General features: G+C 38.6%; 2 protein-coding genes across 6 annotated transcripts in view; both read left to right on the top strand.

Annotated features, from left to right (window-relative positions):
• kazna (kazrin, periplakin interacting protein a) overlaps positions 1–10,453 on the top strand; it is a 294,446-nt gene extending 283,993 nt beyond the window's left edge. For all 5 annotated transcript variants that reach the window (XM_041798665.1, XM_041798666.1, XM_041798664.1 and 2 more), the window contains 7 exons: positions 4,544–4,752; positions 4,907–5,025; positions 7,084–7,315; positions 7,417–7,518; positions 8,060–8,226; positions 8,404–8,545; positions 9,553–10,453. In XM_041798665.1, the coding sequence (XP_041654599.1) occupies positions 4,544–4,752; positions 4,907–5,025; positions 7,084–7,315; positions 7,417–7,518; positions 8,060–8,226; positions 8,404–8,545; positions 9,553–9,711 (1,130 nt within the window). In that variant the 3' untranslated portion in view covers positions 9,712–10,453. The remainder of the gene's footprint in view (positions 1–4,543; positions 4,753–4,906; positions 5,026–7,083; positions 7,316–7,416; positions 7,519–8,059; positions 8,227–8,403; positions 8,546–9,552) is intronic.
• Positions 10,454–17,304: 6,851 nt separating this feature from the next.
• Positions 17,305–26,331, top strand: tmem51a (transmembrane protein 51a). The gene is made up of 3 exons (XM_041798669.1): positions 17,305–17,477; positions 20,611–21,066; positions 23,510–26,331. The coding sequence occupies exons 2-3, from the start codon at positions 20,660–20,662 to the stop codon at positions 23,898–23,900; spliced, it is 798 nt and encodes a 265-aa protein (XP_041654603.1). The 5' UTR covers positions 17,305–17,477; positions 20,611–20,659; the 3' UTR covers positions 23,901–26,331.
• The last annotated feature ends 254 nt before the right edge of the window (positions 26,332–26,585 follow it).

Genomic DNA, 26,585 nt, shown 5'->3' with positions numbered 1-26,585 from the left:
AATTCAAAGATCATTCATCATGTATTAAAATGTATGTAAAAGGACAACAGCTTAACACATTATTTTCAGTAAACATGCAAAGAAAAGTATACAAATCAAGGCTATTTTTATTCTACATTTAGTTCTGATCCTCATCTGATGGGGAGAGACATATCAAAGGAAGAACAGTGTATAATTTTATGTTCTGAGCCACGGCCTCTGTTTTTTTATTTTCCACTATATTTTATGTTTTGTAAATGAAACATTACAGTAATAAAATTATTATGAAAGAGTTTTATTTAAAGTCTAAGTTGGAGCCTCAGTGGAGGACTTTTATCATGAGGCCCTGAGATGTTTAGAAGAAGATAGTAGCTTTTAACTTTGAAAGGCATGGCAACAAAAATTACGCTCAAAAGACCTAAATAAGAAGAATAAGATTATTTTAAAATAAAATGAATAACACTGAATTTCCATGCGGCTGTCCTCTCTTTCCCTGTGTTAATGTCTGTGTGTGTGTGTGTGTGTGTGTGTTCATTTGTTGTGGTATGGCTCTAATCCTGATTGGACCCTTCATGCTGGAGGGGCTGCCACTTTTAACATATGTGTGAGCCTCTCTCAGCCCTGCGAGTCCATCTGTGAGAGGACTGCATCCCAAAAGCTTTCAAATGGCCTCCTTTCCTCTCTTTGACAATTCTGAATCCTTATTTACTCTGAAAAGATTCTGCCAGTGATTTTAATAATCAATATTTAGAAACAGGGGAAAGAAAGCCATGTCAGAATGTTGGAACACAGCTCATACATGTCAGCATATGGTGCCAATGATGTTCTGCCTGATCTCAACCCTGACCTCTAACACCTACCCCTCCTCTCCGACCTCCACCGGACTCTCAACACAGTGAAGCCACCCAGGAGTAAACAATCTGACTCTGACAACAAGGTACACCTGTCCCAATTGCTATTAAAAATAGGATCAGCTGGGTTGCAAGCTGTGATTGCAGATGCCTGATGTGATGACTCCTTACAACATAAACTGACCCCTGAGTGAAGCACTTCTTCAAGTTCAGTCTGTTGCTGCGCAAAAATAGCTGAACACAAATGACAATTTTACCATTCATTGTTTTTTACTTTTTACTTTATTCCAAGGTACATCATAAAAAAATCGAACTTAAATTTACCACAGACTTCATTTAGACCTGAAATATTCTTACATTTGCCCAGTGTGTCAACAACGATTGAAACTGAGCAGTTGAAGGAAGTTTATTTATTTTCGTGTTGATATTTGATGCAATTCTTGTGTCTGTAAGCTTAATATAAGGGTATATTCACCAGTCATTTGGCATCACAGAATAGACTCAGACTAGTTGTTTTGTATTTATCATGCAGACATGAGCGCATCATCAACCCTCTCATTGCTCAGCAAGAATGCAGATATGCATGTTTTCTTCCATTGTTGAGAAATGCAAAAAATACTGCAGTTCCTGGAGTGTCCAATTAAGGCTGGCTCCAAAAACCAAAGAATTCTCATCAGAGCCTGTATTAAATGCTATTTTTTAGTAGAATAATTTAACGTTTTCCCCTTGGTTAAAAAAATTGACTCATAGTCTCTATAGCTTATTTCCCTGTTGGTATAAACTCGTGTTTATGATAGGTTTTGTTATTACTCTTTCACTTTGGTTTTATTGGGGCTAAGAGTAATGCATAATGAGGCATTACTCATGATTTGACTTGCATGTATGTGTATTTTTTTTTTTTTTTTTTGCCTGGAGGTTATGCTTTAACTAAATCCCTGTACTGACCTCAAATAACTGCCTTGTTACTGTTATTTTTAGAGCTTCAAGGGTGTGTTTCAAGTATCTGTGATAACCACCTCTGTGTCACTTCTTACCTGTTTTCCTGCCTTTTTGTTGAATGTAGTTTGAGTCATATATCCCAATTTGGTGACTGCCATCATCAGGCTCCAAAATGCCAAAATGCAGAAAAAAAAATCATGGCATGACATCACACAGAGTGGTTGATATTTGATGTCTATAGTCTGTGCATTTGGGTAGTACAGGGTATACACAGGTATATGGAGTAAACTCCCTTCTTTATTTAGTCTCCATGGAGTATACTCCCTTCTCTAGCCAGTCCAGTGCATATTATTCATTAGTAAGTTGAATTTCCACGAGGATGGTGAGGGCTTGTCCACTGGCATGTACAGTACTGATAGCACTACTTTCTAGCAGCTTGCTTGCCTGACTATAATTCACACAGATCCTCACTACATGAAGTCAAACAGCAGAAGTTGTGTATCAATGTACATTACAAAAGGCATTTTTTATGTGAACTAAATATGGAAGAGCGGTCAGGCCAGTTATCCAAAGGTCACTAAAATTAATGTGGGTCATAAATTAAGAATTCACCTACTGGGGAGCAAACAGGAGTTAAGTGCCTTGCCCACGGACACATCAACATATATGACTTTAGGAGCCCGGAGTCAAACACATGAAATTCCGGTTGTGAGATGACATATATTACCATATTTTAATCACTTTATCTTGCACATCTCGTATACAATACTAGTTGCTCTTCAGTTCCAAGTATTGGGTGTGACACTGTTTCAGAAATGCAGCAGTGTTGCCATACTAACATCCATGACTAGAATTTTGAAAGGCGCAGTAAGGATTGATTGCTCACAGAAGTCTTCTGCATTGTCCGCGCAGTGTACATATTGCTATTGTACCTGTACTAAAGGATTAGTGATCCATCACATTGTTTACAACACAAACACAACTCTCTAAGCCAAAGCTAGGAAACCCCAAACTCTCCACAGTCACACCACCACATCACTGTAAGTTGTTCTCACTCTGCTTTCAGGGAGTTTCAAGAGGCACAAGAGGGTCAAGCTCACAGGAGGGAGCTAACTGTGAGGTCACACAGAGTCCAGTCTCCAACAGTTTAGCCTTCGACTTCACGTCAGACAGGCGATTGTGCAGCTCTGAATGTGGCGGGCCTCTGTACCAACTCTCAGTAGTGAAAAACAGACCTTGTATCTGGACAAGAGCACACTTCTGTTCAAAGAGCAGCTTTATTCACCTCGATAGGAATTGCTTTTAAGGGTCACTTAGGATTAGAAGTGAATCTTCAGGTTATATTTATTTCCCACAGAAGGACACATACAAGCCTTCACCTAGAGATGAATCACAGAAGTGAAGATTAGCAATAATGAATTATGGCACTACAGTTATTCTGTCTAAAATCTTGTTATGAGGCAACATCAAAGTGAGTGGTAAAGCATGCAAAAACAGAACTGCATTTCCCTCTGCAAAAAACAAGGAAACACAAAGAGACAGTGGCAAGGACAAAAAGAACTGGCCTGGGGGTTCCAAGCAAACTTTACGACTTTATGATTCCAATAGGTGCGTCTTTCTTCCACACCTCTATTACAATGAAAAAAACATTCAAACAAAATGAATATTATACAGATTGAGGGTCCAACAAGTATGCTTTTGTTTAAAGCTCATTAGCTTCCAAATAGTCTATGCAGTTTTCAAAGTTATGGCTGTTTCTGGAGCAGTGCCATGCTTGAGTATGACTTAGGAGTTAGAAGAGACATGTGACTTTTTAAGTATGATTTTTTTTTTTTTTTTTTTTTTTTTGTATATAAATCAACAGGAAAAAATAGGTTTTGCTGCATTCTGACTATTTCAGTGAGCAAAAAAACAAAACAAAAACAAAAACAAGAAAAGTTAAAACCACTTTGCACTTTACACCAAAAGACCTAGAACACCTCTCAGTTTAAAAGCTTATGTCATACTTTCCCATTCACTGAGTATAAAACTTGTACTATGGTGCCACCTGCTGGTAAACATTGAGAAATGCAGTTTACTGAAGTGACTATAAACTGCATTGTTAGCTCAGATTTTGGCCTGAATCTACTAAATATTAAGTCTTGATCAAATTCAAAACATGTCTGCCCACTCTTGGTACATAAGCAAAGAAATAAAAAGGTTTCAAGTGGCTAAACGGCATTTGAGGGCAGAATTTTACCACAATAATTTACCCTTTCATGCAGATTTTGTGCCATCATATTGCATCTAAAAATAACGTGCTTTAAAATTGTCCAAATGGCAGGCTTCCTGTTTTCATCAAGCTGATGCCGCCGGCTAATTCAGACAGATGAGTCATGTTAATTCAAAAGCTCAAACAGCTGCCTGTGTAATGGACTTCTTAAGTGAGGAGCTTGTTTGTAAAAGCTGTAACTTTTGTTAATGCATCACTGGCAACTGACTGGTTTGTTGTCATTCAGCCAAGTAATTAAAATATTGTTAAAGCAAGTTTATTTAGAAGATATTACTCACAAACTGGTTAGAATACCCCCCCACCCCATAAATAAATAAATAAAATAAACATACAGACTGCACAAACAGAAGTTAAATGCTAAAACAGGTTGTTGTTAATGTTTGTTTGTTTTTTTATTGCTCATGATACGCACTCCCACCTCTGCCCTCACTCACTCTCTTCAACTACATCACCCACATCTCCTCCCCTGTCCACTCCCCTCTTTCCTCACTCACTCACCCAGACTCGGACAGCCTCTCCAGCCCCACCCGTCACAGCCTCAGCCTGTCAGATGGCTCAGAGGACCAGCTGGACCGCCTACAGCAGGTGGAGCTGGCCAGGACCACACCCATGTCACAATGGAGGGCAGGAACTGTGCAGGCCTGGCTGGAGGTTGTCATGGCGATGCCCATGTACATCCGCTCCTGCTCAGAAAACGTCAAGAGTGGAAAGGTAAAGGTTGAAATTACAAATATATATAGATATATAGTCAGATATTTATAGTCAGTGAACTATTTTGATTCCATCTGGTTTCAGTGTCTAGAGCAGTTGTGCTGTGTGGCTAAACTTTCAGTGAACTTTATCAGGTTACCCCTACATTTTGCAGGTCTTACTTGGGCTGACAGATGAAGACCTGGAGATGGGTTTAGGCGTCACCAATATCATGCATCGTCGCAAACTGCGCCTTGCCATTGAGGATTACAGAGATGCAGAGAATGGTAGAGGGTGAGGAAGGAAAACAGACTGTTTGTCCTAACTTTGCAACATGTAATGTAAGAGAGCCATCTGCTGGTGATTTATACTTACAACAGTTGAAAAAGCACTGCAATATTAACTGTCCCTATGATTACCAGAAGTCATGATATTGGCTGTTAATAGAGGGAAAAAAGAGTGTGTGTCTGGGAATATAGTTTGTCTCTTAAAATCAAAAATATATATATAAAGGTGATAAAGTTTCATTCTGACTGACAGTTCAGTAATTGTTTTGGTTAACAGGTGTGAAAATTTCATGGGAATTCACCCAATAGCTTTTTGGATTTTAAAGGTGGCATACAGTGTGCTTTTTAATCTTTTAACTCAATCCCTTGTGTTTTAAATAAAAAACCTGCTGTGCTTTAGTCAAATATAATATACTGTAAATCAATCACTGGAAGAGGATTTGACCATGTATAAACCAGCTGTTAGCAAACTTTCTCATAGAGGTCGGTTTTGGTATCTGTTTCTTTAAATGCAAATGAGCTTCTTCTCACTCCGCCCTTTTCTTTCACTGGATCTTCCAACTTGAGTAAAGCTATGTGCTTGAATGACATAAATCTATGGTTGGAAATATTAAGTGAGAAACAGTTATTATCTTAATGACTCAATGTGATGACACAGTGGTCACAGAGCAGTCGTTTACAGACGACTGACCCTGAAAAATAGGACTGGGTTGTCTTGTTTTAAATTTTTTGGGTTGATACTCTGGATGCCCAGATGTTGCAGCCTGATGTGACATCATTTATATTCTTTTTTGTTGTATTAATCTACACTCTGTAGCACATTGTGACAAAGTGAAAACAGAGTTAAAGAAATTTTTGCAAAAAAATTTTAAACCCTGGTTTTACTTTATCATGATGGGGTACTGAGTGTAGATTAATGAGAGGAAAATGAATGCAAAAATTGCAGCATCAGGCTGCAACCAAACAAAATTGAAAGAGTGAAGGGTATCTGAATACTTTTTGAATGCTCTGTACATGTTCAACAATACTAAAAAGTTATTTCATGATGTGCGCTATTTACCGCCAGACATCTGTGTTGCATCTATGCCATAGTGACCTACGATGGTATCAGCACTACATAGTTGTGTGTTGATGTGTCCTTGCAGCTCTGCAACACTCTTCCCAAATGCTAGTGCAATTTTTATCCAAGTTCCCATTCTTGTCACATTTCTTGCTTGTTTGTGTACAGGAAACCGTGGAAACTGACACAGAGTGTATTATGTTGGAGCTGGAGCTGATAATAATGAGCAGCTGTTGATTAGACATCCCTCTCCCCAGCAACGTTTATCAGCTTCTTCTTGGAGATTCTCAGGCATTGACAGTCCAGATGGGATGTATAATCCCATTACTGTTCTGCCCTAAGGTCTCCTCCTAGTTGGATGTACCCAGAAGATCTCCAGAGGGAGACAGCCAGGAGGCATCCTGATCAGCTGCCCAAACCCCCTCAACTGACCCCTCCAAAAATTGTGGTGGAGGAATTTGCATGTCCCTGTGAACCCAGGAGCTGTGTTGGCAGTTCCTGGCAGGGTTACCTAATGCACATGGGTCCCAGACTAAGAGCAGTTGATTATACTATGGTTATTGCAAAGAAGAAAGGATGGAAGACATTAAAGGAGATGGAATGTACAGCTGCCGAATCAGCTGAGACCCGGGACAGGGGATTTTTTTCACTCATTCAGCCACTGAGAGAGACATGGATCACACTACAGTACTCTTAACACGCTTTTAGACAGATAATGGCAGTCACCAAGACCCATCAAGCAGACCAGTCACAGGGCTTGTGGTCTGCATCATTTTGGCACGAAGAGATCAGGGCTATGCTGCTGACCTACAGTGTATGCTATGGCATAGAAGTATAAATCAGACTTAAGTCCTGACCACAGTGACAGTCTCACTGGAAGGCATCACTGTCTAAAACCATTGATAGAATTTCACAGCCTGCTAACATAAGAAGAGGCTAGTTAAATATAATTTATACTAAGTTAAAGTGAACATATAAGAATGGTCTCTTTCTGTGTGTGTGTAGACTTTCCAAGGCAGCAGACATGGATCACCACTGGGTGGCCAAAGCCTGGCTAAGCGACATTGGTTTGCCTCAGTACTCTCAGGCTTTTCACAACCACTTGGTTGATGGGCGTATGCTGAACTCCCTGACACGTCGTGATCTTGAACGTCACCTCAACATCACCAAGAAGTTCCACCAGGTCAGCTTGCTGTTGGGCATTGAACTGCTGCACCTACTCAGTTTTGATAAGGAGGTAAGCAATAATATGCACCATGTCCACAGGCAGAGGAACAAAGTGAGTACACTTGCTTTAATCTAGCTGCAACAGAAGGTGTTTGATAAATTGGTTTCCAGGCTCTGCAGGCTCGTCGGGTACAATGTGAACACCAGAATGTGGATCCATTGGTGTGGACCTCCCATCGGGTCATCAAATGGATCAAAGATATTGATCTGAAGGTGAGCAAAGAAAGACAGATTACAGACAATGCAATACTCTTATAAATACCTCTCATTTTCAGTAAACTATAACACTTTAGTAAAAATATATAAAACTATAGTTCAGTAAACTGTAATCCATGATTAAAATCATCTCATAACAAGACTGAAAATTGCTCTACAATCTTTATAAAGAATTAAAATTCCCAAACATTGATGCATTAAGCATCATTAAATACTATGAAGCTTAATAGAAGCCTTTTAGATTACAGCATCTGCTGTGCAAGATGGACATCTCTAGTGTACACTGTCTACTTTCTTGTTAAAAGAAAAAATGCTTCCATTATGTTAAATGACCACATCATGGATGTGCAAAGATAAGGCTGTCTGGACTGTTAATACATGCATCAACAAATGGATCCATATGTTTTTTGAGTAATCATGAGATAATTACTGAGACGGTTGATATCATTGCCTTATCTTTATGCGGAAGTAGTTGCAGTATTACATAGGATTATCTGTTAGATGAAATTACTAAAAGAAGTTGCTCTTCTGGCCACAGGAGTTTGCTGAAAACCTTCTAAACAGTGGAGTCCATGGTGCTGTCATGGTGCTTGACCCTACTTTTAACACTGACACCATGGCAACAACACTGGGGATCCCAAACAACAAGCACATGGTTCGTAGACACCTTGTTGAGGAGATGAAAACACTGATTGGTCCAGCCAGGTGAGAGATAACAGCCACCAAGAAAGCCACACCACAGGCAGAGTCACAGTTGTCTGTTGATATTTAATGTAGATATGAATAGGTGTCTTTAAAAGTTGTAAAAAGGTGTTTTCTGATATTTTTTTAAATTGCTACTGTGGCTGTCCCCAACACTGCTCTTTCCCATCTTCCCTGCAGGACAGATGCCAAGCAGGACTACGAGGGTCTAGGCCTTGGAACACCACCAACCCTCCTTCGCCAGAACTCACTGGTTAGACCGCCCAGTGCCACAGGACGGAACAATGATGACGAAGTCTCGCTCAGAAGGAGGGCCATCAAGGTGGGGAAATGTATTGATGTCTGTCATGAGCTGTTCCTCTTGGTTTCAGGTAATGTTTAAGAATCAAAATCAAGCAACATCAATTTCTGTCCCCAAACAATAGTGTGGATGCTTACTCAGCATCCCCACTAATTCAAAAAAAAAAAAAAAGCATAAAGCAGATGAAAAGGGATTATTAGGGATGCACAGACATATCTGTTAAGCATCGTTATTAAATGATATCAGCCCTGTAGAAAAATTTCTTCCAGCTGCAAATTATGCAGCATTAACAGATATCAGATCCAAATGTTAATCTATTGTGTCATATAAATGTAATGCTGGCATTTAGTTCACCTAACTAATGACTAAGGGCATTTTTTATTGGGCTGAGTATATCATGAAGTGGAAAGACTGAGATCTGTTTTCTGCTTTCAAACACAAGAGAAAATGGTGTAGTAGAAAACTTATGTCAGAAGAAGAGATGAAAAAAACATCGAAATCGACTAAAATGTTGTTTTTACATGAGTACCTGACCTAATTTTCATACTCTGTGCATTTCTATGTTGCACATTTTTTATTTTACATTTATTTAACTAGGTTAGTTCCATTGAAATGAGAGATCTCTTTTCCAAGGACGAATTGGCTGGGAATGGCAGCACTACATTGTTTCAAAAATCAAACACGCTCAGATTTGCACAGTTCACAATAAGCAATTAGCACAGTAATGATAAAATATCAGCTAAAATAGTGGTATTCAGAAAGTTTCAAGAGTTTTCACTTGGGATTTAAAAGCATTAAAAATCATTAAGTTTTGCAGTTTAAAATCAGCCTGAAGACTTTTCTAAACAAAAGTAGTAGAGAACCTAAAAGCCTAAAGATATAACACAGCAGATATTCAGCATTGATAAATTCGTGAATCTGGGGAGGACAAATTGTGTTAATGAAAAAGGGGATGCAAAACCAAATATATAACAGAATATCTTCACTGAAGGGGAGCAGCTTGTTTGAGTGTATTTTTTATATTCCAGCCTCCAACAGGGTTCAGCCCGAAAGCACGCAGTGGGCGGGACCTGAGTTGCCATAGCAGCTATGGCTCACTGCCTCGAGAAACTGGAGACCAGACCCCACCTAGAGCCGAAGGAAGCCCAATCCGAGGTTACACCAGCATCGAGGTCACTAACGTGTGAGGTCATCATGGTGTCACAGACATCAGACATTAGCTTCACGATGGCGAATTTGAAGTCATGGACTTTCGTCTTCCATGTGATGTTATCTTTTGTAATGATGAACCTTTACAGGAACAGATTGCACTTTTTAATGGGAAAGGAATTTCATTTTACAAGTTTCCTGGATTAAAAAAAAATGAGACACTTTGTGGGCAGATGTATTTTGATGTTTTTGATGAAAGTAATTTTCTTCTTCCTTAAATGCCAGAATCAGAAGATGAAGGTTTAAGCTAGATGATTATTTTTGTATTTTTGTGTGTAAATGTATTCTTGTGAACCAGGATGTGATTTGGAAATTTGTTTTTGATGACTAGTCACTGCTGACGGTCTGTTTCTATGAGATCTGATTTTTGAAAGAAAAAGAAAAAAACTGTGTCATACAGGGTACTTGATAACTATTTGAAAAAGTTTCCTATCATGTAAATTGTTCTTGTTTCATTTGATTCTGCTGTTTTGATGCCTTGTCAATGTAACTGAGGACAACGGGCAAAAAAAGGGACTGAATTTTAAATTCTAGATTCTCTGTTTGTTCGTCATTTTTCATCTTGCACACGTACACAGTTGTGTCTAAACAAATGTAGCACCTCTTCTGATGTTTTATACTGTGCAGTGAAAATAGAAAAACATTTGAATTATGCCAAGAAAAGATGACCGCAGTGCTGTGTGTCCATGGAAGATGAGTGGATGCAGATTCGTGACAATGAAAGCGTTCATTTTAATAAAAGAAATATGATATCTTATAAATGAGTCCTGTGACTAATCTGCAGAATACTGAATTACAAATGTCTGACAAAGAACCTGAAATAAAGTATCTACAGGAGGCAGTTTCTGGGAATAGATCAAAAAACATAATAAGGCCCAATTCCACCTCCTACTACATGAGACACTGTTTACAATAAAGACACTGCAGATGGAGGTCACCTAGAACTCTGAATGTACCGGGACATTCTAGATGATGATGAATGATAAGAGGGAAGAGTTTTTGACAAAATGACTGAGAATTCAGGGTTTGGCTTTTACTGTGATTTAAATTGTTTTTCACTCTTTTCTTACCTTAACAATGGTATTACAGCATATAAAAGGGCCCTCCTAACTAAACATGTAAACTTAGATAAAATATCTGGCAATTCTGCACTTCTACAAAGATTTTAGCTTTTATGGTCTGTTTTGGTTTAAATTTCCTGTATATCTGCCAACCCAGCAACCAGCTGATGAGACATGTCTACAGTGGGTATGGATGTAACGACACTATGGCAAACCAGTCAATACTCTGCTTAAGTTTACCAGACATCAAGAGACATTCGTCTTACCACCCGTCCATCCATTGTTCCATCTATCCATCCATCCATTCTTCCACCCATACATCCATCCATCATTCCGTCAATCCAGCCATCCATTTTTTTTCCATGTGGTAACAGGCAAAGCAAGTCAACAAAGACCTCCCTCTCCCAAGCAACATTTCCCGGTTCTTCCTGAAGGATTCTAATGTGTTCCCCAGGCAGATAGGATATATAACTAGAAAAGCACTTGGAGACCGCAGACCTCCGCCATTGAGCCCTACCTCCCAATAGTGAAGAATCCTTCAATAAATTCCTGAATCCATCCCCATGTGCCCCCCACCATGGCATTCACTGATTACTCCCTCCCCGATGGAATGGACACAAGGTGAGGAAAAGCAATGGCTTCCGTATGGGTGGACTTTCATGATGGAAGCATTGCCTGCTGGTGCCAACAGATGAACTGACAGTCTCACCCATGGTCTCACTGGACGACTAGAAGTCATGGCAGAGGATTAATATTTCTTTATTCCTCCCAGCATTGTATTCTCGCTACAATTCACTGTCTTTCTCTCTGTTACGCTCCTACTCCTCTCCTCAACCGGGCGTGTGTCTTTCAAAGTCTATAAACTCCAAAATTTTGAATAGAAACACACCCAAAATGCTGCTGAGATTGAAGTTATGTCCGCCATCTCCTGGTGTAAAGTGGTAACAGCGCAGACCTCCACCATTAGCCCTATCTCCCAATAGTGCAGAATCCTTAAAAAAATTCCAGAATACAGACGGTGATCTGGATCAGTCCCAAAATCTAATCAGTTCTTTCTCATGCCATTTCTGACATTTCCTGAAAATTTCATCAAAATCCATCTACAACTTGTTGAGTGATGTTGCTAACAAACTAACAAACCCATCTGATCACATAACCTCCTTGGCAGAGGTAATAATCCCTCCAACCAGTTCTGGGAAGAGTCTGGTTTCTCCTCACAGTTGGACAAAACCTGAGGAGGCATCCTGAGAGGATGCCCGAACCCCCTCAGGTAGCTCCTTCCAGTATAAAGGAGGAGCAGCTTTTCTTCCATCCTATCTGTAAGGCCAACCACTCTCCTGAGGAATCTAATTTCAACAGTCTGTATCTGCAATCCCATTCTTTCGGTCAATACCCAAAGATCCTGACTATAGGTAAGGGTTGGAATGAAGATCAACTGGTAAATTAAAAGTGTTGCCTTCCGGCTCAGCTTCCTCTTCACCATAACAGTCCAGTGAAACACTTGCAATACTGCTCACGCTGCACCAGTCCACCTGTCAATCTCATGGTCCATTCTACAACAAGAGGGACTTACATGAAAATGAAAATTTTATGTGTAATTTTAAAAAAGGCAATTCAGCGCATGTACAGGATGTTTTAAGCTGGAATAATGTTTTTTTGTACAGGTCATATGTAGGTAGAAACAGTAGGTTGGTAAGAGTGTTTTAGGAAACTGTGCCTATAAAAATTATTCACCACCTTTGATGTTTAACTTTTATTGATTTTATAAATCAATCATGGTCAGTATAATTTCGCTTTTTGACTAAAAAAGTACAAAATACCCTCTTTAATGTCAAAGTGAAAACTGATTCCTACAAGTAATGTCAATTTAATAAAAACATGAAATGTAGAATAAATGACCGCATAAATAGTCACCCCTTCAAGTCAGTATTTAGTAGATGCCCCTTTGGGTGCAATCACAGTACTGAGTCTGTGTGGATATGTCTCAAAGCTTCCACATCTGGACATTACAATTAAACAGCACTCTTCTTTGCAGAACTGCTTAAGCTCTGTCAGGTTGCATAGGTATCCTGCTAAACAGTCCTTTTCAAGTCCAGCCGCAAAATCTTTACTGGATTGAGGTCTGGGCTTTGAGTCAGCCACTCCAGAATCTTCACCTTGTTGTCTTTAAAACATTTCTGTGTAGCTTTCCCTTTCGTACTGCTTCGAGGGGCCGGCTGCTCAGAAGCATCCCCATAGCATGATGCTGCCACCACCGTGCTTCACAGTGGGGATGGTGTGCTTTTGGTGAAGTGCAGTATTTGGTTTCCGCCAAACATAGCATATTGTCTGATGGCCAGAAAGCACCTTATTGGCCTCTTCAGACCAAAGAAATGTCTTTCATTTGATCATGGGGTCTCCCAAATGCCTTTTGGAGAACTCTTGTTGAGAATTAATGTATGTTTTCTTCAACAGTGTCTTTCTCATTGCCACTCTCCCATAAAGCTTTGACTGGTGAAGAACACAGGCCAACAGTTGTATGTAGAATCTCTCGTATCACAGCTGCTGAAGCTTGTAACTCCTTCAGCGTACTCATGGTGCCTTGCTGGCCTTGCTCACTAGTCTCTCTCTTGCATGTTTTTTCAGTTTGTGAGGATGGCCTGATCTAGGCAGATTTCCATGTGCCATATTTCTTCCATTTCTTAATAATGGATTTAACTGAACTCTGGGGATGTTCAGTGCCTTGAAGTTGTCTTTGGATGAATACTTTCAATAGGCACTGTATAAGGTAGCAACACTATGTTAAAAAAAAAGCCGGACAGACTGTGAACCAATGAACATTAGCCTCTCTATGTTTGCTATTGCTTACTGTTATCAAACACATATTTTTGCACAGATCATTAAATAATGGATATGTTTGTATGAAGAGAGAATACATTTGATTGATCAGACAGGTAAAATATGATATTTATGAATGAGCTGTTTTCCACCTGTGACAAAGAGGCAAAGAGGATGTTATGGATTTGTGAGTAAATTATGAAAAAAGCATGGGCAATAGATCACATTTATTCATGGTAACATAAGCATCCCAAACTTATTTGCACACAGGATTTTGAGTTCTCCACCACCTCTTCTCAAACAGAAATGTGCATCTAAACTAAACTGGGCTATTGCGCTAATGTGCTTCTACACATATCTGATTTCTCAACAGTGCTTTGGTGCATCTTTATTTAGTGATTCATCCCTGGTTCTACTTTGTTTTTTTCTCTGAGTGGCATATTAGCTAATCATTCTGTATGCAATACAGATGGAGCAACAACTCACAGCCTCTAATAACTTCCGCCTTTATCTCACAGTTTCTCCATCTATGTGGCAAAGTAAGGATGACAAAGCAAATGGGCTAGCTGGCCTCTGATTACTGGATAACAACACTGTACCACCTGAAACCTGTCTGGAAATCCACTTGTGGTTGGAAAATACAACACAGGCAATCCATCATATGATGCCACTTTGCACTCTGGGATACTAGTGGTATGAAGTATGAAGGTGTGTATGAGAGAAATGAACTGAACTACTTATTATGGAAACATTAAGGGACATTGAGTACATGCTTATGCAGCAGTCATAAATCAAAGATTAATTATTACATTTTAGTGGATGTGGATAAGCTTTCAAATGAATTTAAAACTAAATCCAGACAGTTGATTTATTTCTAGGGAATTGTAAAAACCCACTGAATATTGATTGAACAATCTGAACACCTATTCGTTGCATGAATTAATCAAATACATCCAATCCTTTCAGGCCATGTAAGTTCATTTATATTTTACTGCAACATCTTTCCTTTGTAGCTGCCGACGCATCACTTAACATGATTAAAGGCTGACAGTAATATGGGATCAGGCCAGACTTCCAGATGTAATCAAGGCTTGTTAGCAGGGTTTATATCTTTCCCTTTGTGTTTGTGTGTGTATGTATTGTGTGTGGTAGAACAGAGGAACCAGACATAAGTGTAGGAGGAAGAAAACCTCCCCAGAGCCTCCCCAATGGTGTTTCCTAGCTCAGTGGAACAATACAGAAAGTGGACAGGATTGAACTGGTTTTGTCATTAATGTAAAACAGTGTGGTCCTCGTTAGGAACTTACTGATACAGAGGGGAAATTCAACATGGAAGCAGTGGGTTAGTTCTGTGCAAAGGGCTTAAAAGGAGTGACAGATTAGGTAGTAATTTTACAAAGAGGAAGTGAAACTTAATTAGATAAGCCTGATAAAAATGGACTGACGTATGAGTGTGTTCTGCATGATTGTATTCAGTCTTGTTTGTTGAGAACAGTTGGTCTTCATGGTATAAAACACACAGGAAGACACATTTTGCCACCCGTCTGGTGAAATTTAACACAGAAGACATTGATGCAAACCTGTCAGTGAGTAAAGAGAGAATAGTGAGGAAAATGAAAGCCACTTATCTGTCCAACAAGGCATCTCCACCTAAGATCTCCTTAAACCCACTTTAACTGATCCTGATCTACCAGTCCACAAAGTGTGAAATAATCAACCCAGTCCTTTGTTTGTGGTGAAAACACAATGTCTGGTGGTCTGTTCAGAATTTTTGCTCTTTGTGAAATCACAATGACAGTCATTAAAGCAATACTTACTCCTTACCTTTGATCACCACCCATGGTTATGAAGTACACCATTGTACTGATGCCAGCATACCCTGGGAGAGAGGGGTGGGGTGTGAAGGGGTTTGTTTACATACAAAGAGACAGACACTGAAACTGAGAAAATCTGTTTAAGAGCTTGTCAAAAAAAAAAAAAAAAACTCTGGTGCTTCATCTTTGTTAAATTTGACCAAAGCACAGCACAGACATTTAATTTAGACTGCAGAGGACAGTGTGAAAAGGTGTAGAAGTGACATGATAATGTCACTTCGAAACAGTCAAGTCAAAAACACAAAGACGTGTGATTTAGATCAATTTCATTATTACATGCCTCTAGAATTTAAAAGAAATCCATTTGACCCCACATCAAAGATGACTTCATCATGTGTCAATATGCATATCACATGGCTTCTTGTAATTACAAGACAAAACCTTCTACCAGCCAATTAAAAGCTAGAGGTAACACATAACTATCTCCAAACTGCACGCAATGTACCATCCAAAACAGGTGTCACGAGGTGTGCAGCATTTAGACCAGAATAATTTCCAAAGAGAGTTTGATCAGGAATCACAGCCTCACATAAAATGAATCATGGCTAATTTCTATCACACATCTGCATTTTATTCACTGGGCCAGTGTTGGGTACCATTACTGTAATTGTGGAACTAAATACACTAAGAAAAGTAACACATTAAGGTACTTTTGTGTTATCAAAAATTGAAACCCTACCTATTCAACAAGTTGGTTGTAAAAATGGCCTGTAGCCAGCTGTACATCTACATTTGGATGTGTCAACTCTACTGTCATCTTACAGGCAAGTTTACAGCCCATTGTCTGTCATTCTGCAGTCTAATAAAATAACATTTATGATCATTTTTACAGCTCTTCAATGTGCTCACAATCTAACAGTGAACTGTGTAGAGGTATACAATGTTACAACCAGACTGTGGGTAATACTGTATGCCTCAGTGAAAGTGAAAACTCAAGTGTTGGGATTTTTTGTGTTGACAAAAGGGAAAGAGAAAAGGACATATATTATTTTTATTTAAAAAAAAAAAAAAAAAAAAAACTAAGAACAGATACTTAAACTGCAATTAACTAACATGTTATTCTCCTAATTTCAAACCTGAGTACTCCAAGTACTCTACTCTGATTACGTTAGCCCCTGCACTGCACTGGGCCTGACTAGCTGCCCTTGATGCTACTGCCAAGCAGTAAAGTGTCCTCTGTGAAAGGGGAACTTAAACCCTATTCACACTAAAACAAAACTCCTGGAAATGCCTTAGAATTAGGTGTCCTGAGTGAACTGCATGTGTGAATACAAACAGTGGAGTTTTTACCCTGATTTTACTCTGAAATTAATTTTCCTTTCCCAGCCAGCATTAACTGACAGGAAAACAGCAAGAAAACGTGCTGCTGTGAGGAACAAGCAAGTTTTTAAGACATTTTCTGAAATAAAGTTTTTAGTGTTGCATGTGTGAAAAGGGCTTCACTGTCTAATCTAACAAACGTTTTCTTCATGTAGAATTGTACTTGACCTTTGAACGCTCAGCTGACATGCTCTATATGACCATCCTCTCATATTAAGGCTTCTTCCTAACACCTAAAAAGCCTACAAGAAATAAAATCTCTACACTGCTAAACCATGTAGTATGTTATAGATATTACTATTCAGTCTATAGATGCTATAGATCAAAGGAAAGTGGACGAAGTAGCAGAGTTTAATCATAACGGAGCTTAAATGCCAGAAATAGCTTTCATCATACCTTCTTTTCATCTCTCAACTACCCCGGGAACGAAAGGGTTAATAAAACTGGAAGTGAAGCAGTGAGCCCCCTCCCTCCTGCTTTGACTTCTCTCTCTCTTCGGTTTGGGCCCATCCGTCTCAGAGGAAAGTTCCTGTCTGAACATTGAACGTGTTTTGTCAGTCTAACATGCTACAGGAAATTTTGTCAAAGTTGGTATAGTCGGAGAATCAACTAAAAACCCACCTACTCTGAGAAGACCGGGCGAAGAGTGACTTACTGCCAGAGGATGTTAAGGTGAGCGAGTAGCCGACACCCGCGCGCTTGAATATCTCTTTAATGTTGCCAAAAGTTAGTCGCCATAAGAAGTCTGTGTTTGTTTAAGTCCCGGGAAGTTTTGTTACATAGTATTACGTATCCTAACCGAGTCAACGTAAGCAACCCGCCCAGAGTTGTAGTTTAACGGACGCTTGTACTACATTTTTTTCTTCGTGGCTGTGATGCTCAAACACTCTTGCTGTTGCACGCCCAAAATGCCCTGCATTTGAAACGGAAGCCTACTTGTGAACCATATCATGATCAAGGAAAGATAGTTTTAAAGCCGTTTGCAAACAGCTGGCATAACTATTTCCGACTTTGTTAAATTTCCACTCGAAAAACATGATGCACATTTGACATGCTGTACAAAGCTATGCGAAGAGGATAAGCTTAATGTTTTACCTTCTATAAAGTAAAACCTGCCGTCTGGTTAATTATAAACTTAAGACGGGTCTGTATCAAACTCTTCACACTGCCATGATGCGTGACATCATGACGTAATTCTCAATATCCACCTCTGGATTTCACAACTGTACCAGACTTGTGACTGTGTTGGCTAAAGCTAGCACACCAGTGAGTCTGTGCCTTCTGTCTGTACCCAGCTGTCACGATGAGCTTAATTCAGTCTCATGCCACGCATTCTTTTCTGAGTGGCTGCTCATACAAAGAAGCTGAGTTTACCTACAAAGCTATCCCCCTCAATGCTTGCATGTCTTGGCTTGTTAGCTGACTGGAGACTGACACAGTCACTTGATGTACGCAAGTATAACTGTAACTGGTTTATGAGGGCCTTCTGCAGGGTGGCCTAGTTATCAATGACATGTTCATTCTATAGAGCAGATGTATTTTCATGGGTTGTGATCCAAGTTTCAGGATTTAACCACATAAGTCTAGGGCTGCAACCAATGATTATTTTTTATGTTGACTAATCTATCAATAAGTTTCCCGATTAGTCGATTAATCACAGTTATTTGGCATTCTATTTGGATCCCCATTTTGTTTAAATAGTAGCATTTTACCTGCCTTGCAGGTTACAAATAACTAAAGGATGGCTTTCTTTAAACTGACTGGTATGTCCATAAAAATAAATAAAGCAAATAGGCCATCCAAAGTCCAAAAGTACAAATAAAGCTTCATGTCAACAAATCACACTTCCAGCCCAAGTGACTGAACAATAGATTACACTTTCTTTAAACTGAAGTGCAGGAACGTGAGCATGTCAACATGTTCTGGTGTGAGGCTGGCTCTCTTCTTTGAGTAAATTGCAAGTACAGATGAGTTTTTACCGGCTGGTATTTGATTTTACCAATATCAAAAACAATAATACGATGCATTGACACTTGAATTTCCGTGTCGACTAATTTTTATAGTCAACACAAACGATTATGGCGACTAATCGTTGCAGCCCTACATAAGTCAAGAGCAGGTGATGAGGAAAATACAGGGTTCCCATAGATCCTTAGAAAGTATTTAAAAGTCCCTGTAAAGTAAAAATCTTATCTTTTTTTTATTTATGTTAGATATGTTTGAATAAGGTTGCTCTATACATGTGAAAACACTGAGATCTATGTGTGACTGAATTTTGGATTTATACCATCAGAAACTTTTGCAGGTTTTTCCTTGGCTTGGCAAATATATGAGCCTATGACACCACCAGTCTTGATGGGGATTTACCAAGTCCCACCAATACTAAAATGATAGAAAGTCCCAACAGTTCATCTCAGTCCAGTCTGTTGTTAGCTGAGGTCTCTGCTTTCACTGAAAGTTAACAGCCAGCTACATGCTATGTTTTTGTTCACTGTCAGGTAAATTTCCCAAATCTGTCAGTCACGCCTACAGTTCATTAAAAATATCAGAGAGATTGGTACCAGAAAACAGTTAATTTAATCCCCAGCTTTGTCTATCTGCTCTGGCACAGAGCCAGGCAGCTGCACTCAAATCAAATTTTAGAGGATGAAATTTCTCGTGAGTGGGTGTGGCTTCAGCTCATTCAACCGACAAACCCACACAAGCATATTTTACTGCCTCATCATTTTTCATGATTTTGAAGCTCTATCTTGTAAACTTAGAAATAATTTTCATGAAACTGAAATTTGGCCTGGTGCCTCATAACACAGTGGCCTGCTATACAACAAACTGAAAATAAAGTTTTCTTTTCATCACTTTACAGGAAATTTAAATTAAACTGTTGAAATGTATGGTCTTAAAATGTCTTACAAATATTTTTTTACCTGTATGAGGTCTTAGATTTTAGAAGTCACATTTTCTAGGTGAGGTCTTCTTGCAATCTTTGTTTTCTGGCTGAAATTATTTGATTTTCATCACTCTTTTTGCATTGTTTATTATTAATGAAGCACTTAACCTAACTTACTGAAATGTGTTATAATAGATATCACTTTACAGCACACTAATGAAAAATGAGGCAACAAATGTGTCAAGATTATCTGATTTGGTTGTTTCTGATTCTGACCCAAAACTTTGTTTGATTATAGCATTTGACATTTCATAAAAACACGAGTAGAATCAGGAAATTCAGCCCTGACCTTGTGTACTGGAAAAACTTGCATGTCCTTTATATTTCTGACTTTATCCTGCAGAAAAAGTGGTATTAATTTTTCACAGTTACAGTCTTAGAAGCTCTTGAAAAATCATGAAATAGATCTTTAAAGTGAGAAGAAACCCTGAAAGAATGGCGTAAAGATCTGTTCATTTTTAAGCCATATCTTCTTTTTCTTTTTGAGGTCATTGCTTTACAGTGGTCATAACTATCCCTATTTACCCTTGTAAAGTGCTGACATTGGCCTGGAAGTGGCTTTAAAGGCAATGTTGCTATAAATTTTAACATACAACACACCCATCCTCAGAAGCTTTACCCCAGGGATTTTTATGTCCTGTCATATTCTGTGGAAATGGGCTTGGACTCGCATAAAGAGCAAACTTCTCACCAGCACTGAATGACTTCCCAAAGGTCGAAGATACCAACCCACGAAATTAGGGGAGGACATTTTATGTTCATCAGTGTGATTTCCTTCAAAAGATAGGTTTAGATCAGCTATATTTAGATTTTATGTTGCATTAAGTTTGTCTGATTGCTCTCTCTCTCTCTTTACAGTTTTTGATCATACTGGAGCTAGTCCGACAGAAGGTTAGGCATTAAGAAGATGCGTTCCAGTTTGGATGGACACCTTGGTGGAGGGGCCACTGGTAGCAATAACAATAACAATAACAACAACAGCAGCAATGAAAACAGTGGAAACTCAGGTTCCCAGTATGCACTGTGTGCTCTGGGTGTTGGGCTTGTTGCCCTGGGCATTGTGATGATCGTGTGGAGCGTGGTACCAGCAGATGCAGCCGGAAACAACAGCAGCCACTCAGGTGGACATGGAGATACAGGTGCCAGGAAAAATAAAGCATCTTCCATTGCATTTGTCCTGGTGGGATCTGGGGTGTTCATGCTGCTACTGTCCCTGTGTCTGGGTATGAGGAACAAACAGCGGGAGCAGATGAGACTCCGGCAGGCTCAAAACCCTGGAGGAGAGGCAGCTAGACAGCAGGAAGACAGAGAAACGTGAGTGCTATTGTAGTTCGAAGTTAAAATTTGGATGATGACATCTTTCTTTGCATATGTGTATGTACAGAATTTGACCATACAGCCAGTAGTTTGTACTGTGTATTTTTTTTGTTATTTAAAACATTTTTCTATTTTTCAAAACAATAAATCAAAATCAGTTTTGAAGGATGCAACAATGTAATATTATAATGGCCTTTTTTTAACAGAGTCATTGACATTACATCAAGATTAATATTTAGATCCTTGGTTTGACACTGATGGGGACAAAACTTTTAGCCCCCCCATGACAAATTCATTTTTTATAGTATTTTCCAAGTGCTGTTAAACAGAGCAAGGAATTTTTTTACACACCTTTCCAAACATCCTAGTTACCTCCACCAAGGAGGTTATGTGATCAGCAGGGTTTGTTTGATAGTTCGTTTGTTAGCAACTTAACTCAAAATGTTATGGACTGATTTTCATGAAATTTTCAGGAAATGTCAGAAATGGCTTTAGGAAAAACTGATTAGATTTTGGGAGTGATCCAGATCACCGTCTGGATCCAGGAATTTTTTTAAGGATTCTGTACTATTTGAGATAGGGCTAATGGCGGAGGTCTGCGCTCTCCGAGTGCTTTTCTAGTTTTATTTTGGATGCTTACATTATTTTAATTTGCACACAAAAACTAAATTATTTTACAAAAACATGAAACCTACCAAGGTCAAAATTATTAACCCCTTTTAGAAATGACCTTTTTGTTGAACGATAGCACAAACCACTGTTGTGCAATGATGTACTACTTCCATTCTATCAGCATGAGACCACTGAACCAGTGTTAATTTTGGCAGCTATTTTTAAATTTAGTCTTAGTCTTAGTGTTTAGATGAAATGTCTTTTAGTTTTAGTCACATTTTAGTCATTTCTACCCTTTCTCGTTTTAGTCAACAAAAACTCGAAAAAAAATATTAGTCTAGTTTTAGTCCATAAAAGTCCTCACATTTTAGTCTTTACTTTTAGTCCAAGCATTTATTTTCTTGCCTAAATCTGGTACCAAGTCATGGATGTGTGTTCTGTGCACGCTGCCAAGCCTGGGGTCCCTGCTTTCTACTGCTAAGAGGCAGAATAGCTATCGATGCATTGTTTACCCACAGTGGCAAAATATCACGTATTTTGAATGTCTGACGAAAACTAAATTACATTTTAGTCTAGTTTTACTCATCTTGGCAAAAACTAAACTTAGTTTTTGTCAGTTATAGTCATCACAGATCTATTTTTGTTAGTCTTAGTCTAGTTTTTGTCATGGAAACAAAGCTGTCCAAGAACATTTTTTGTCATAGTTTTTGTCAACGAAATTGACACTGCACTGAACAGTGCCTGTGCTTTTAAATCTTAAATTGTTGCTTGTTGTGTTATAGATCCTGCACTTCTTATTTAAAACACTATTGCACCTCTAAAATTGTAAAATTGTTCTGTGTTAGTTCCACTTTATCAGCAAACTGGTCACAGGCAGATTTATTCGCTCATCGAAGTCCACTACAACTCTGCTTGGCGTAGGCCTTTCTCCCCCAGCTGTATCGGTGTTTGAGCCACTCAGCTGTCTACATTTGTCTTTGTTTCAGCCTCTTTATTACTTGCAGCAATGACTATCTCAAAATCCTCCTATATTGCTGACTATATTAAGCCTTTGGTTAACCAGGAAAACCTCAGTGAGATTAGATTCCCGAGAGTGTTCTGGTAAAGATTCGCTTGCATAGTTTCCAGCAGTGCTCAACTCCCTCAGGGATAGGATTGGTTTGATGTCATCTGCATCATCTTATATATATATATATATATATATATATATATATATATATATATATATATATATATATATATACCTTAATTAGCCATGTGCTTGCTGCCTGAGTAGATAAACAACCTCAGCACCACATGGAAAGTTTGAGTTTATATTTAAGTTTATATTAAAGGATTCTCGCATTTTCTAGATAAAACAAAATATAATATGCAAGTATTCAGTATTTACTTATCTGGTCATTGGCATGTTTTCTGCCGGACATTTTGACCGGTAATATTATTGTCTGCCGAACATCCCCCCTTGAAATGGGCCAAAGCCAAGTAAAAAGAAACTCTGTTGCAAGTAACACTCTAGTGAGCTCAACATGTACATTATCCTTTTAGTAAGTCTGTGTTGACTCATTTCGTGTGTTACTGGCACTGTATCTAGTCAAGATCATACTGTTAGTTGGCATACATTCAGGTGAGTTGGGTTATATCTAAGAGATATAACCGAGTAAATTGTGGTAAATTGTTAAATAACTTAACATTTTACATAAATCATGAAATAGATTTTATTTTTAATACATATAACACCCTAAACCCAGATGAAGGACCTTTCTGATATGGATAATACTGTAGCTCATGTTTGTCATTCATATCTGTCTGCTTTTTGTAATGCCTGCAGTGCTGAGGAACAAGCCCAGCGTTACGCTGTACCTTCCTATGAAGAAGCAGTAGGCAGTGGACAGTACCCTGTCCGTCAAAGCAACCTGCGCCCAAGCACCTCCCAGCTACCTTCCTATGATGACCTGGTCCAAGTGGATGGTGTACAGTATGAATCTGAGGGACTGGAGTCGACAACTTCAGGATCCCTGCCTGCCCCAAATGCTTCTGCTTCCACATCAAATCGTAGACCAGGGAAAAATAGCCGCAATTTTCTCCCGATCAAGATCCGCAGGATTAAATCAGAGAAGCTGCATGTGAAAAACATTGACAACTCTCAGCCAGCAGCTGGAATCAGTATAGAACCACTCACTCCACCACCACAGTATGAGGATAAGGTGCCTCCAATTTAGGACCATGCTGATTATATTTAAAACAATCTACTGAAATCCTGGAATTTTTCATGATTGCCTTTTGTGGATCTTTATTTGCCGAATGAAGCAAAGACTTCAAGATGGTTTGTCTTGCAGAACATTCTCAGTGGAACTTTGATACAGTATACACCATTTGTTCAGAAGTCAATACTCAAGCCAGACCACTCCAAAGCACTGAACAGAGTAACCTTTATTTTTCTAAATAATGGATTTCATTTGATCTCTACAAGCAGATAGAGACATCAATAAGGAACATACTGTAACTGCTGGATTCCTTCTTTATGCTGACAGATCCTGTCACGCTGTGGCTTATTTGGTTAACAGCACTCAACAAATACCGTTTTCCCTAATGTTAAAGTACTTATATGTATGTGACCAACCTTCACTGCACATGTAAGCTTGGCATAATAGAGACCATAGCATATCATTGAATGCTCATGGAAAGGATTTGTTTGGACACTTAAATCAATGGGTTAAAGGCACTCATTTTTCACTTTCACTTCTCATTTTTAGGCAGTATTTCTCTCTAAGGCTTTACATTATTACTGACAGCTTTCTCTAACTGCCTCTCTTTATGGTGCAGCTTTGGAGAGTCTGCAGAAGTTGTTACAAATCTGATGGTCCTTTTTCTTCTGTATTAGCTTTAAATAGCCTTTGTTTAAGAGTTTATCTGTCTTACAAAAGAAAAATCAAAACATGATGTAAGGTGTTTTTTGCATACTGTAATATGTAATGCCTAATTGAAAGACCTTTGGAGAACATCTATTTTTATAAAGCAAGTAAGTTGCTAAGTTTAGTGCCATTTGGGTCATAAAATAAAAATAATAGTACTGATACTTTTTATAAAACGGTCCAGAGTAACAGATGTTACTGATTTGCACTCATACTCCAAATTCCATGCCCAATGACTTGGCAATTTGGTAGTGGCTAAGAAGCCACATAACAAAATTAGCATTGGGGACATTTTTTTGACAGCAATTGGTGTTATTCTGTTTTTTTTTTTTTTTTCTGGTTGATTTTGCTGGATTTTTACTGTGTTTTGATTCCAGTAATTCCTGAGACAAGTGCCAAAGCTTTGTCATGCTAAATGATTAACTCGAGCATTTTGTTAAAGTTTACTCTGTGACACTAGGTGCCAGTTAGGTGGCATGTCAGCAATATGCATTTCTCTCAAGCACAAACAAATAACCTAATAAATAAGTAAGTTGTTAAAAATGTCAAATAAACTTAAAGGCTGAAATTTATATGAACACTTGTAAGCACGGCACCTTAAATACTAGAGATCTTGTTTATGCCCCCAAGTGGTCAAAACTATGTGTCTAGCTTTAAGTTAGCCATAAAGTTTGAAAGACTTCATATGACTAATCCTGAGCTCTGGTGTTGCTCTTCCAATGCAGTGTTGCTTGTAGAGTAGAAAACTGTTGAGCTATGAAGGCACTAGTGCATTCTCTGCTCCTCTCTGGGTCTTTTTTTTGGCTCATACTCGAGATGTTAAACAGAAAGACTCTTTGACTGTGCAGCTGAGCCATTATAGCAGCAACCATTGCTCACTCTCTTGCTCATCACAAGCTCATTCCTTCCACCACAGCCTGACTGGCAGCCCTTGTTTTACCTAGAAATATGCAAAGAATGAGCAGAAAGAAAAGAAAGACGGCTCAAGGCTCTGTTCTGTTCTGCTCCATCTTCATATCCTACTTAATCAATACCGGTCAAACTCCCCTAACTTCTTCAGGTTAGACTTGTTGGAATATGAGCAGCTGGAGCTAGATAAAAGCTCTCTGATAATCTAATAAATGCACAAAAAATCTTCTGACTTAATACAGATCTGTCCTTTTTTTCTGGACATTTTATTAGTTATTTCAAGTTCTTGAATTTGTCTCATCAGTTTAGTTGATGTAAAAATCATATCAATCATTGTCTTCTGGGCATGTAAGTATTATCAGGTTTTCTGTAAAGCAGAAGGTAACAAGGTCATAGAGTCATTCCAGGATTTTTATAGGAGCACACAATTTTTTCTACATTTCTGACTTTAGGTCAAGCTGCCATTTAGAGGGTTAAATCTGTTTTTCATTCAGGCGTTTCAGTACTGAGGACAGTCACTGCTCCTCTTTTGCAGAACAATTGATGAAATAACCAAATGATTTTACTGCTATGTCGTCAAAATGTTTTACAGTGACCAAACACTGAGCGTTTTTATAAAGGAGTCACCATCTGTTTTACTATGATAAGTGGATCAAGCACATGCTGTATTATCAGTGTCATTTGTGTTATTTTGTTTTTCCGTTTTATTTCTTCTGTATTTCTTTTATATTTACTGTGAAAATCTGTTTTCTATTGGAACTCGTTTCCTTTTATTGAATTTCTAGTGAGAAGTAAAAAATGTATCTCGTTAATATTTTATGAGGAATAAAAGAATAAAAAGTATTAATTTTCTGCTTGTTTTCAATATTCCTGTTAGCACTGAATGATTGTGATCGAAAATTCAATGTTGCCTCATTTCTGGATTCCAATAGCCTTTTTTTTTTTTTTTTTTTTTCACTTTTTCTCCTGCTTACTCTAACGTTGTTCCTGATTTGTAGTTCTTAGTTAATATGTAACCACTGTGCTGAAGACTGAAAATGAGAATAACATGTTGGGAGTATGTTTGGTCAAAGCCATGCATGG

Source organism: Cheilinus undulatus, linkage group 11 (assembly GCF_018320785.1).
Source record: "Cheilinus undulatus linkage group 11, ASM1832078v1, whole genome shotgun sequence".
Classification (NCBI taxonomy): domain Eukaryota; kingdom Metazoa; phylum Chordata; class Actinopteri; order Labriformes; family Labridae; genus Cheilinus; species Cheilinus undulatus.
Note: the sequence above shows the minus strand (reverse complement) of the source record. Positions and strands in the feature narration are given on the sequence as shown.

Bases quoted from the DNA above. Each gene is read 5' to 3' on its own strand.
- tmem51a (XM_041798669.1), top strand. From the start codon at position 20,660: ATGCGTTCCAGTTTGGATGGACACCTTGGTGGAGGGGCCACTGGTAGC. The intron at 21,067-23,509 runs GTGAGTGCTATT...TAATGCCTGCAG, and splicing joins CAGCAGGAAGACAGAGAAAC to TGCTGAGGAACAAGCCCAGC.